The following is a 12,673-nucleotide window of genomic DNA, read 5'->3' as shown; positions in this document are numbered from 1 at the left end:
TGTGTAGAGATGATTCTGGTTCCCATGTAAATCTGCTTAAACTGACTAGGAGTGAATGATTGGAAAATTTATTTTCCTAACAAACATAATGCCCATCATTTTAGGTTTAGTTGTTTCTAGTTTCTTACAAACCTCTATTTCCTTGGATTTATCTACTACATCCTTATTGTACTGCCATTAACTTATAGGCTGGGCCTGCCCAGCCTGCCTATTGAGCGTCTCTTTAGAAATATACTCGATGCATTAAACAGAGGCATCTTTTAATAGCATTCTGCACTTCAAGACAGCATATGAAGAACCAGCAATCGGTTCTCCAATGAGATATCTCTCATTTCACATTATCTCAGAAATGGAGCAGTTAACTAACTACTCCTCCCTCATAGGAAACTCAGTAGTTGTAAAAGTTTTTGTTCACTTTCATAACATTTCAATACTTATTAATTCCAAAGATCCGAACGCCATGTAGTTGTGGCATTTTCGGAATAAGCACACTCAGGAGAGACGCCGTGTTTAGGATGAAGTGAGTTGGATCATACTTCGTATAGAAACTTGCCAGAAAGTATCTGTAGAGATAAAAGAATATATATATAGTATCCAAAAATCAAATTTCCACTAATAAAATAATTTTACAAACAATTTCTTGGGATTTTAAAAGGAGGGCCACTAAACACAAATACGTAAAGGTAAAACAACTTTTGAGTACTAAAAACATTCCAATTTGGTCCAAGTGTACTCAATTTGGGATTTAAAAATGTGTTTAATGGAGGTGGGCATTTTGCATTTCTGTAATTATGTTAAATTTGATAGAATTCATTGCCATTTAGCATCCTTTAAAGCAGAAGGCTTTCAAAGTATGTCTAATATGTCCGTTGAGATTTCATATATAGTTTTGCATTTTTGTGTTTCTGAAGATCTAGATCCAAAGCATCTCTCATGTTCTCCAAAGGTTTTGTGACTCACAGAAAGGTTAAGAACCAGTACTGTAAAGCTCTGAAAAATAGGGTTTTAGTAGAAGTGTATTAATATAATTCAGTATTTTATTTATTTATTTTTGTTCTGGATTGAACCCAGGGACATTCTACCCACATCACCAACCCTTAAAAAAAATTTTTTTTTTGGTGGTACTGGGGTTCCTGGAAACCTTTCTACCTCCAGGCTACACTCCCAGACCTATTTTATATTTTATTTGGAAACAGGGTCTCTTAAGCCAGAGAGGCCGGCTTCGAACCTGCGCGATCCTCCTATCTCGGCCTCCCAAGCGCGGGGATTACCAGCGTGCGCCACCACACCCAGCACCAACCCTTTAAAAAATTTGAAATAAGTAAAGCTGGCCTCAAACCTGCAATCCTCTTGTCACAGCCTCCCCAGTACTGGGATTACAGGCATGTGCCACCATGCCTGGCTCAATCTAATATTTTTCTAAGAAACAAATACTTGGCTGCTCTTTAGATGTTCTCATTCTATAGTGTTGTTGAGCAGGTATATAACCAGTCTAACTGGAAACCTGCAAGCCACTGTTGTAAAATTTCCAGCTGTTTTGCTATAACTGAACACATGCACTTTTGGACATCCAACATCTGAGAATTTAATAAGCATAAACCACTTTTAAGAGTATAGATCATCAAGTCCAGATTATCGAGTTTTCCCCCAAGTGTGCATCAGAATGCAGACATATCATCTGGCTTCTCCAAGCATCCTAACATAGATAAGATGCAAAGAATAAAATATCATGACTTACTTGATCATAACTAAGAAATATTCACACAGGTGTTAATTACTTTTAGAATACACAGGAGAGTATTCAGATAGCCTTTCCTCTAGTATCATTGGTTTCTCATAAGGGAGAAAATTATCTTGATTAGTATGGTCACAAAAATACAGCTACTTCCAAGTATGACTAAAAACATCACAGTGAAAGAACTGTTTATATTTTGGAATTTAGACAGAGGAATCCTACAAACTTCCACCTATTTAACAAATAGCAAGAAATGTCTTTCTGCTTCCACAAAACTTGAAGACTATCCTTCCTTCACTCAACAAAATAGGGTTATCATTCGCATGTAGTAAGCCCACTTGATCTGCCATCATCATTATGGGTTTACTGATAAGATGGATAATAAATCTTGGCATATCTTCTCCTTATAGCCCCACATAGCTTGAAAGCAATAGAGCCAAAATCCAAATTTGGGACAAATTTACCATTATTCTTGGTATTGCATTTATTTTTGTTAGGCCATACCGATATTTTTCTTTCTGTACCTAAGTTTCCTGTCTTTTTAAAAAAATTGTGTGTATAGAGTATATAGAAATTACCCAACTCTTAAAAAAACTTAGATGATCCAATGAGGGAATGAAAACAAGGTGGTGACCAGTGAGACAGTGTTTATTTGCTAAGAGGTCTGGTGGAAACAGACCTGTGGTAGACAATAGAGGTTTAAGGTTTGATCTGGGTTTTTTACTCCAAATAGCTGCAATATCTTTAGCGAAGTCGTGCATTTGCATGTTTACCTAAAAATCTGGGATAACATTGAGCGTCACAAATTAGGATTGAATTCAAAGATATAAAGCACTTTGAAAAGCATTAGGGCTTGGGACTAGCTCAGGAGGAGAGCATTTGCCTCGTGGTTTCATTCCCAGCATCGGGCGGGGGGGGGGGGTCAGTGCTTCCTGTAGGAATGGCTTAATAACATTTCTTCACTTTTGTAAGGAATTTAATCAAAATACTTGAAATCGTACCAGTGGGTCAAAAATGTTTTGAGAAATATGGAGATTGTACACAGGGACATCTTACTTTGGAAATTCAATATACATCAAGCTTTTTACATGTATTCAAATGCAATTCTCTACATTTTACAGTTGAAGTAACTAGGCTTTCAAGATAACAGCAAAACTAGCTTGAAAGCAATAGAGCCCAAATCCAAATTTAGGATCGTCTAATTTACCATTATTCTTGGTACTGGATTTACTTTTGTTAGACCATATAGATATTTTTCTTTTAAAGTTAGTTTTACATGAGACTAAAACAATTTAAAATTTCCACAAAATACTATAAGGAAAAGAAACCTATCGCTGTATGACCAGTTTATTTTTTTCACTTGAAAGATGTCCTGCCTTACTTAAACATCTACCCAAAACCTTACCTACTGTTCAGTCCAGCTTAAAGATTCTAACACCTGCAGAAAGTCTTTCCAGCTACTCCAGAGTGCACTAACTTTATCATGGATATAGTATTATGTATGAACTCTGTGGTACAGAGTATTGAGATCTATATGAAACAAGCAGGTATGGAGGTAAACATCTGTAATCGCACTACTGAGGAGGCTGAGACAGGAGGATTACAGGTTTGAGGCTGGCCTTAAAATCTGGTTAGACCCTCAGCAACTTACCAAGACCCTGTTTCAAAATAAAAATTTTAAAAAAGGGCTGGGGTATACCTTGGAGGAATGAATGTCCCTGGGTTTAATCCCTTGTTTAAAATGTGTGTGCGTGTGTGTGTAAAACTACAAACTTATGTGCAAATCACTAAGGGTGGGATTCAAATATGTACAAACCACTAAGTGTGGGATTAAAAGCAATCTATATACTTATACACTGAGGGAAAAAAAGCCTATGTACAATTTTATTTATCAGTTATACTTAAATCGGAAAGAAGAAAAAGCAGGCTTTTCATGTACAATTTATTCGAACAAAGGTGTAGAAATAGGATGACCTATCAAATATTCATGAAATGCTGCTTAGAAGGGTTTGATCAGGTGAGAGTTGGATGGGGGAAAAATACTCACATAAATGGGCATGAGGTAGAAACTATTTTGTGGAGGTCCCTGAATAGTAGATACTATGAGGAAATTAGGTACCAGATACAAAATTAGTTGATTTATAGATACCATCTAACTTTTTTCTAACAGTGTCAATATTAAGTTAGATATCATTAGCTAGAATTTTATATCTGAGCAAACCAAGCTAGTTGAATGAAATATACAGGATTCAAGCCAGGTGTCTCCTACACTAAAAGCCTGACCTCTCTTTTTTCCTAAACCAAATTCTCCTTCGTAAGGAGTTTAAAAATCCAGATAGAGCTGGGTGAAATTCTTCTGATCAACTAAATTATTCTTTAGAGAGATTAAAATGTGATAGTGCAATGCAGAATATGATTATGTATGTGTTTAATTTTCTTATAAGAAACTTAGGCAAAGGAGCTAGAATATATTTGACCTGGATATCTTAGAATGTCTAGGTATATTGATGAACAAACATACAATGTCTCCAAATGTACTGACTGAACATTGGCTTCTAATAAACTTGTTAAAAATTCTGCCTGCAGCTGGGCGTGGAGGCGCACACTTGTAATCCTAGCATTTGGGAGGCTGAGACAGGAGGATCTCGGTTCGCTGACCGCCACAGTTACTTAGTGAAGACTTTCACAACTCAGTGAGACCATGTTTCAAAATAAAGAATGAAGATAGGGCTAGGAGTGTAGCTGGAGGTAGAATAGCCCTGGGTTCTATCCCCAGTACTGAAAAAAAAAAAAGCCTGTAAAGGAAAGCAGCTAGTCTCAGAAAGTCAGGGCTCATATTTTCTCCCCTATGTTGAAGCCACAACAAAAATACAAAGCAACATGGACTTCAGTTAAATGAAGGAAAAAAAAAATGGTAAAACAGTGGAAGGGATTGAACAGTAAAATAGTGAAGGGAGGGGAGAGAGGAGGGAAAAAAGAGGACTGATGAAAGGAACAGTTCAAATAAGGTTATGTCTGGTAGGGGCTGATGGTGCATGCATCTAATTCCTGTACTTGGCAGGGCTGAGACAGGAGGATCGAAGGTTAGAAGCCAGCCTCAGCAACTTAGCAAGGCTTTCAGCAACCTAGTGAGACCCTGCTTCCGAATAAATAAAATGGGGTTGGGGTGTAGCTATGAGGTAGAATGCCTCTGGGTTCAAACCCCAGTACCGCAACCAAAAAAAAAGTTATATCCATACAAGGTATCACTACCAATCTATTTATGGGGAGGGAGGAAAAAAGAGGGGAGGTGGGAATAAGGAGGGAAATATACCAAGTGATATGTGCATTTATGTTTGTATCACTTTAAATCTCACTACAATAAGATTACACTGCACCAATAAGAGTCTAAATTTTGTCTGCCTCTTATACTTTGAGGTAGCTACTTATTGGTAGATATTTTCAAAAACATATTTTCCTTCTACTCTTAATTCAATCTGGTCAGTGGATACCTTCCTGCTATCCACTTATCTTTATATCTAAATATTTCTAATACTTACAGAATAATTGGAGAAATTGTGAAAAACTTGCGTGAAGATGTAAACTGTACTCCATAGTCCAACTGTTCCCAATGAGTTAGGAGCCTTGCTTTACCCTGGTCAGGAGTTTCAAAAGGTGTTCCTTTCACTGCATGCAAAAACACATACATGCCCTGAAAAATAGTGAGGATGTAGATAAAAAAATACAAAACACAATATTAATCCAGTAAACATTAAGATGTTTCAGGTTGTGATACAGTGTGTGATTTAACTTAACAGCTCAAGTTTTAAGCTTTCTCATAATAATGAAAGACTGTGGTCAGTTTCTGTACAATAAACTTTCTGGGGTAAGTAAATATTATTTGGTCAAAATCAATAAAAAAATCAATTAAAGTAACCTCTTTTACTTTATTTTTATTAAATTAAAAATAAATAAAAAGTACCTTCAGAGCAGCTTCACATCATTACAGTTAGATTAACTATTTTCCTTCTAGAAAACTAAGGTTACCTTTTTCCAAATGTATAGGAAAGTTTTCTCCAGAGTATCATCTTAGTAAATCTGATACTTGTAAAAAGATGTACATGTTGGTAAAAATAAATGAAATCTCTCTATTGTGGAAAATGGTTTTGAAATATTAAATAATAGGACTCTTATCTCAAGAGTTCTTTTCCAAAGCATAAAAGATTGCTTATTCACTTTTAAAATCACCACTGTATTGGCCGGGCATGGTGGTGCACGCTTGTAATCCCAGTGCTTGGGAGTCTGAGACAGGAGCATCGCACAGGTTCGAAGCCAGCCTCAGCTACTTAGTGAGGCTCTCAGCAACTTAGTGAGACCCTGTTTCCAAATAAAGTATATAATAGGTCTAGGAGTATAGCCCAGAGGTAGAAAAGCCCCTGGGTTCCACCCCCAGTACCAAAAAAAAAAAAAAAAAAAAAATCACCACTGTGTTGCCAGTCATGGTGGCGCACACTTGTAATCCCAGAACTTGGGAGGCTGAGACAGGAGGATCGCACAGGTTTGAAGCCAACCTTAATTACTTAGTGAGGCTCTCGGCAGCTTAGTGAGACCCTGTTTCCAAATAAAATGTAAAAAAATAGGTCTGAGGGTGTAGCCTGGAGGTAGAAGGCCCCTGGGTTCTGTACCCAGTACCACAAAAACATAAAAAATTGAAATAAATAAATAAAATCAACACTGTGCCTCAATGGTATTTCTTTTGAAGTCAGTTTTTAAATAACAAAGTAAAACACATCCATTCTGACTGTGATATTATTAAACATCTAATTTTGTACTTAATTAGGGAAAATACAATGTATACTAGATTTGCTTTCTTTGAGATCATGATGCCGACTTAGAATGGTAAGCAGCACTTCATTTCAAGGTCACTGTTGAAGCACTGGTAATAGCCAAAGTCTAAATGCTATCATGAAAACCATGATATGGTGTCATTCTTTTCCACTTCAATTTTTTCCCCTGTGTGGTACTGAGGATTGAACCCATGGGAATTCTGCTTCTGAAATACACCCCTAGCCCTAATTTAAATTTAATTTTGAAACAGGGTCTCACTTAGTTGCAGAGGACCTCATTCGATTGCTGAGCCTGGCCATGAACCTGCAATCTTCATGTTTCAGCCTACCAAGTACTGGGATTACAAGTGTGTAATCCCATTACCATGCTTGGTTTCCATTTCTACTTTTAATAAGTACACAGAAAAAAATAGAAGAATTAGTGTTTTGAAGGTTTATATTGTACCTGCTTATGAGAACCCTACCTTTCAAATCTGTTTCCTAATTAACCTATTAGGTAATTCAAAAGCCATTTAGCTGTAATAATACTTGGGAGGCTGAGACAGGAGGATCGCGATGTGTGGACAGCCTCAGCTACTTTGTGAGGCCCTTTGCAACTCAGTGAGACCCTGTTTCAAAATAAAGAATAAAAAATAGGGCTGTAGGTATAGCTCAAAGGTAGAATGCCCCTTGGTTCCATCTCCAGTACTGCAAAATAAATAAATAAATAAATATATAAAAATTAAAAATTCAGTATTCTAAGGGATGGTGTGTGTGTGTGTGTGTGTGTGTGTGTGTGTGTGTGTGTGAAAGAGAGAGAGAGAGAGAGAGAGAGAGAGAGAGAGAGAGAGAGAGAGAGATTGATTCATAAACAACTAGTAGAAAGGGCAGAAACTTCTATCAAGGTACAGAGTGCTCAGGAAATGCACTGGAGGGTAAGGATTCTTGTAGGTGAGGGAGAAAAGCCTTGCTACCTTGCCAACTACCTCATCTTTGAAGGTTTGAACGACATCTCCTTAGAGAAATGCTCAGTAATGATTAACCTCTTATGTACTCACTTAGAATTTTATGAAAAAATCCTTTTACAGCACACTATATTGTGTTAGGAGTTGTTAATAATTTTCTCGTTGGTTAGCTTGAATACTTCAGGAACAAGGACTGGTACAGAGAATAAATGACATATTTTGGAAAATGACATTAAGCTAAGGAGTACTTATGTGGTAAGCATAAGCAAACCATTTTCACAAGGCCTTTAAATAGACCAATGCACTGGAAAGTGTATGCTTCAGATTCTCTTATGAGCCCCTGCGAAGCAAGAACCTCTACCTCTAGATCATGTATGAGGTAGAATCTAAGAGAACATTCCTCTGACTATTCAAGCCATATGTGCTTGCCAGTGTTTAGAATGTAATATCTTAAGCTGATTTATCCTTTTCAGTGAAGAAGAGTATCATTTGGGCTAAGCGTACGGCTCAGTGGTAGAGCAGTTGCCTAGCATGGGTGAGGCCCTGGGTTTAATCCCCAGTATTAGAAAACTTTTAATAGTTCTTACATAAAAATGATCACCATGATTATTTGCACATCAAAAGAATTATAAAAATATGTATATAAATATGTAGTTCATGGCTAGCCTTTTAATATTTACTGAATCAAAATAGAGAAGATAATAGTACAGAGGCAAGAAATTCTCATTTTTATAGTTAGACTAGTAGTTTTGTGAAGCATTAATATCTCTAAGGGTGAACTGTGGCAATGAATAAATATAATTACTGTAGGTTTCTCTTATGGTTCAAAGAGACAAGTACAGTATATTTTTTCTACCAGGTACAATAATTATTTTCCCATGTTTAAAAGCTTTCAACATGTATAGCACATTTTTAATTGGTTTAATGTAAGCTGGCTTCAAAGGAAAATTAAATTTGGTCATTTAATTGCTACATCTATGGATGGTTAAGTTAGGGTTTTAATATGGTGAACTAATAATAAATCAGAAGTTGGTGTTCCTAAATGGTGTCAATTGCCTATTATTTGTTCATGGTCACATACTGTACCTCAATCTCCTATCAATCAACTTGAAAAACAAGGATTTAGGTGGGCATGATAGTGCACATCTATAATAGCAGTATTTGGGAGGCCAAAATAGGAGGATCCAAGATTTGAGGCCAACCTAGGCAAGTGCTCTACCACTGAGTGCTGAGTGAGACTTTCAGCAACTTAGCAAGACTTTGTTTAAAATAAAAATAAACTGGAGCCGGGCGTGGTGGCGCACGCTTGTAATCCCAGCATTCAGAAGGCTGAGACTGGAGGATCGCAGTTTGTGGACAGCCTCAGCTACTCAGTGAGGCCCTCTGCAACTTAGTGAGACCCTTTTTCAAAATAAATAATAAAAAAAAATAGGGCAGGGGATATAGCTCAGGGTCGAATGTCCCTAGGTTCCAACCCCAGACCCTCAAAAAAAAAAAAAAAAAAAAAAAAGGAAAGAAAAGAAAAGAAAAATAAACTAATAAACTAGGGGTGGGGTATATCCCCAAGGTAGAATGCCCCTGAGTTCAATCCCCATAACCACAAAAAACAAAAACAAAAACCCTGAGAGTATGAGGATAGGGAATGGTGCCTAAAATACACCTAAGACGGTGCTATTGTGGAGAAGGTAAAAGACTAATCCATTCAGCAAACATTTAAATAGATCACTAGAGACCCAAATTAAGAGATCAACTACAAATTATAAAATTATGATAAATACATGAAAACAGAATGCAGTTATACAGATTCCTGAATGAAATGATACCGAATGACTTTGCTGAACAGACAGGAATTAGCCGGGCAGGTAGGAAAAAGGGAGGGACAGTGAAATAGTACATGAGCTTAAGCCAAAGCAAAAGGTGACAAGAAGATGATTTTCCTTTTTGTCAGAGCAGAGCCAGTGTTTACAAATAGCTGAGAAAAGATTGAGTTTCTTTCTTGCCTCTGTACTATCAACTAATATCTGAAGTTCGTTGTGTATACCATGAAATCAATGAAGAATCCTTGAGGGATTTAAGTATGATATGAGCAGACATATGTGTGTGTGTGTGTGTGTTTGCAGGTCTGGGGATGGAACCCAGGGGCATTTGACCTCGGAGCTACACCCCTTGCCCTAGTTTTTATTCTTTATTTTGAAATCGGTCTCACTGAATTGCAGAGGGCCTCACTAAGTAGCTGAGGCTGTCCGCGAACCGCGATCCTCCAGGTCTCTGGGATTACAAGCGTGCACCATCACGCCCGGCGAGCAGACATATATTTAAAAAATATTTCTCTGTCAACTTGGAATAGAGGTGGGTAGAAATAAAGGAACATCAAGAAGACCATTTGATCTACTGGAGCAATTTACCTGAGGAAAGAATGAGGATGTGGGAATCAAGTTGATACTATAGCAGAATAGACCAAATGAATATGGAGTAAAAAGCAAAAGAGGTGCTCTCTTTAGCTGATATTAATCTTAGTACTTGAGATTAGTTATCTTAATTAGTACTGGATCCCACTTTTACTCTCAAAATAGTCTCAGTTTGGATGGTAACTTTATATCGATCTCTTTGCCACTGACATCCAGCTGTCTGTCTGGCTTCCTGGGCAGGCAGTGGTGCCTTTAATTCCCTAGGCTACATAATAATGGTTAGTAAAGTCAATAAACCCTTATACTTTCAGAGCTAATCCAATGCAGCAAATAAGGGGGGAGAATAATAGTCAATATGCAGCTGAATATGATTAAGTTCAAAATTTCTATCAAAACTGGAAAGTATACTTGAAACTAAAGATTTTCATTAGTTAAAAACATAATTGCTCTTGAAGTATTCTGGTTAATCAATATAACCTGTCTTATTATAGGGTCTTATTATTTTTACTAAAATTACCTACAATATTCTAGACTCTATACAAAATGGGAGAATAAAGTTCTGTTTAGAAAAAGGCCCAATGATAAAGTATGAGAGAAAAAAGTAAAATTTTATCATAGATTAGAATTCTTTAAAATTAACTGTTTTATACTACAAACCACTAAATCTTATTTTTTATATTTGTATTACTAGGGATGAACCTTACCTTAAATTAGTTAATTTTAGAGTATATGAATTCTATCTCAATAAAGCTGCTAAAAACACTAAGCTGTTGGAGGTACAACTCAGTGGTAGAGTACTGGCCTAGCTCAGGTCCTGGGTTAGAACCCCAGCAGCACAAAACAACAACAAACCCCCACAAAATGCCACTAAATTGTGTTTTTTTTTAAAAAGATAATATATTAAGTACATTCATATTGTTACGGAACCATCACCATCCAATCTATCTCCAGAACTCTTTCACCTTGCAATTTTTACCCTATGGGTGTGGTGGTACATGTCTGTAATCCAGGTATTTAGGAGGCTGAGAAAGGCAGGTCACAGGTTTGAGGACAGCCTCAGCTATCTAACAAAACCATTTCAAGAATAGAAAGTAAAAAAATAGGGCTAGGGGTGTAGCTCAGAGGTAGAATGCTCAGAGGTAGAATGGGTTTAATCCCCAGGAACACACACACACACACACACACACACCCCCTCAGAACTCATTAATAATTTCCCATTCGTTCTTCCCCTTAACCTCTAGCAACCACTAAACCTTAAGCTTTTAAGTGTTTAGAATAAGGAGGCATTCTTACCAGATTATGTATAATGTTTGTTAAGGTCCAAGCAACAGGAACACTGAAGAAGGGAATGCTGAGAAGGACAATATGAAGCAAGCCCACTCCCAGTGCGTATGTCAGCCACATACCTCGGCTGTTCATTACGCGGGTATTTGGGTTGACTTCGCTGTGGGCAACTCCGACATTCATGTTTGCTCTGCAGGGAAGAAACGAAATGAACACTGATATAGCTAGAAACCTAAATAGCCCCAATTCTGACATGACAGAATGTTGTCAGGATTCTTTTTCTCACATTATGAAATAGAACATACACACTCTCCAAAATTAGCTACTTACAGATGCTGACGTAAAGAATCCTCAATGTCTGACTTTAGGGTAAGATAAACAAAACTTATTTTTATGGTTCTCTTTTTCTAAAGCTTGTCTTGTAGCATGTTGGATTTACTGAATGAAATAATAGAAAGGAAAAAAATAAAAGAAGAAATCCACATTTTTACATGTTTTTTTTTTAATATCCTGAGAGCAAAAAGTGAACGGCTAGGTATAAAATTTACCAGCAGAATAAACTTATTTTTGTGTGCATGGTTCTAGGGATTGAGCCCAAGGGCATTCCACCGTTGAGCTACGCCACCCCTCAGCCCTTTAGGTTTTATTTTTATTTTCAAATAGACAGGGTCTCAGTAAGTTGCTGGGGCTGGCCAGGAACCTGTGATCCTCCTGTCTCAGCCTCCCAGATACAGGACTACAAGACTGAGCCACCATGCACAGCAGAACAAACTAATAGTTAAAAAAGCGCAGAACTGACCCATTGAGCCCTTTCTGAATAGCCAGACTAATGTTCTAATGTTCTATTCACACAGTGGTCAGAGTTCAAAGTACTCCACTTTGAATACTGAACCTGGGAGAAACGTGCTGTTGACATAATGTGTAAATTTCACACGGTCGAGGGATAATGCTCGTTTCTCAATTTACTGAGAACTAGGTTAAAGCAATGAGTATTTCTTCTGAATATTTCTCTACTCAATTCGTCTAAAACTTTACTTTCTTTTTCTTCTTTGTTTTCTTTAAAAATTTCCCTTCCCCTTTTGCATCCAAGATGAACGCCCAAAGAGCTGATAATGTTTCTCAGTCCTTTTAATGGCTGATGTTTACTTGGGTGTAAAAATTTCCTTAAACAATATCGAATTGTCCTGAAGAATATCATCGCAGTCGGGGCGGGGGGACGTGGAGCTAGATTTCATTTGTAACAGTTCTTATTGAAAAAAAAAAAAAAACACGTATAGGCCCTTTATAATAGAGGAGATCGAGAGATCGAGAGATCGAGAGAGAGAGAGATCTCATAATCCTGCCCCCAGCAAGTTTCTCCAGTATAGTCCCTTTCACCGTCTAGACGGGTACAGAATAGACATCAAAGTTAAGGTGATGAAAGCTACTTTAAGACAAAGGCCAATGTTTCATTTGTAAGTTAACGTATTTCTCTTA

At 37.2% G+C, this 12,673-nt stretch overlaps 1 protein-coding gene across 1 annotated transcript; it reads right to left on the bottom strand.

The window, feature by feature from the left end:
• Positions 1-427: 427 nt before the first annotated feature.
• ORMDL1 (ORMDL sphingolipid biosynthesis regulator 1) lies at positions 428-11,380 on the bottom strand (the record flags this gene model as incomplete). Its single annotated transcript, XM_080690037.1, has 3 exons — positions 428-563; positions 5,275-5,426; positions 11,207-11,380. 3 exons carry the CDS (start codon positions 11,378-11,380, stop codon positions 428-430), a joined length of 462 nt encoding a protein of 153 aa, XP_080546163.1.
• Positions 11,381-12,673: the final 1,293 nt, after the last annotated feature.

Source organism: Muscardinus avellanarius, assembly GCF_963383645.1.
Source record: "Muscardinus avellanarius genome assembly, chromosome: 2".
Taxonomy (NCBI): domain Eukaryota; kingdom Metazoa; phylum Chordata; class Mammalia; order Rodentia; family Gliridae; genus Muscardinus; species Muscardinus avellanarius.
The sequence above is the reverse complement of the archived record's forward strand: the minus strand, read 5'-3'. Positions and strand labels throughout refer to the sequence as shown.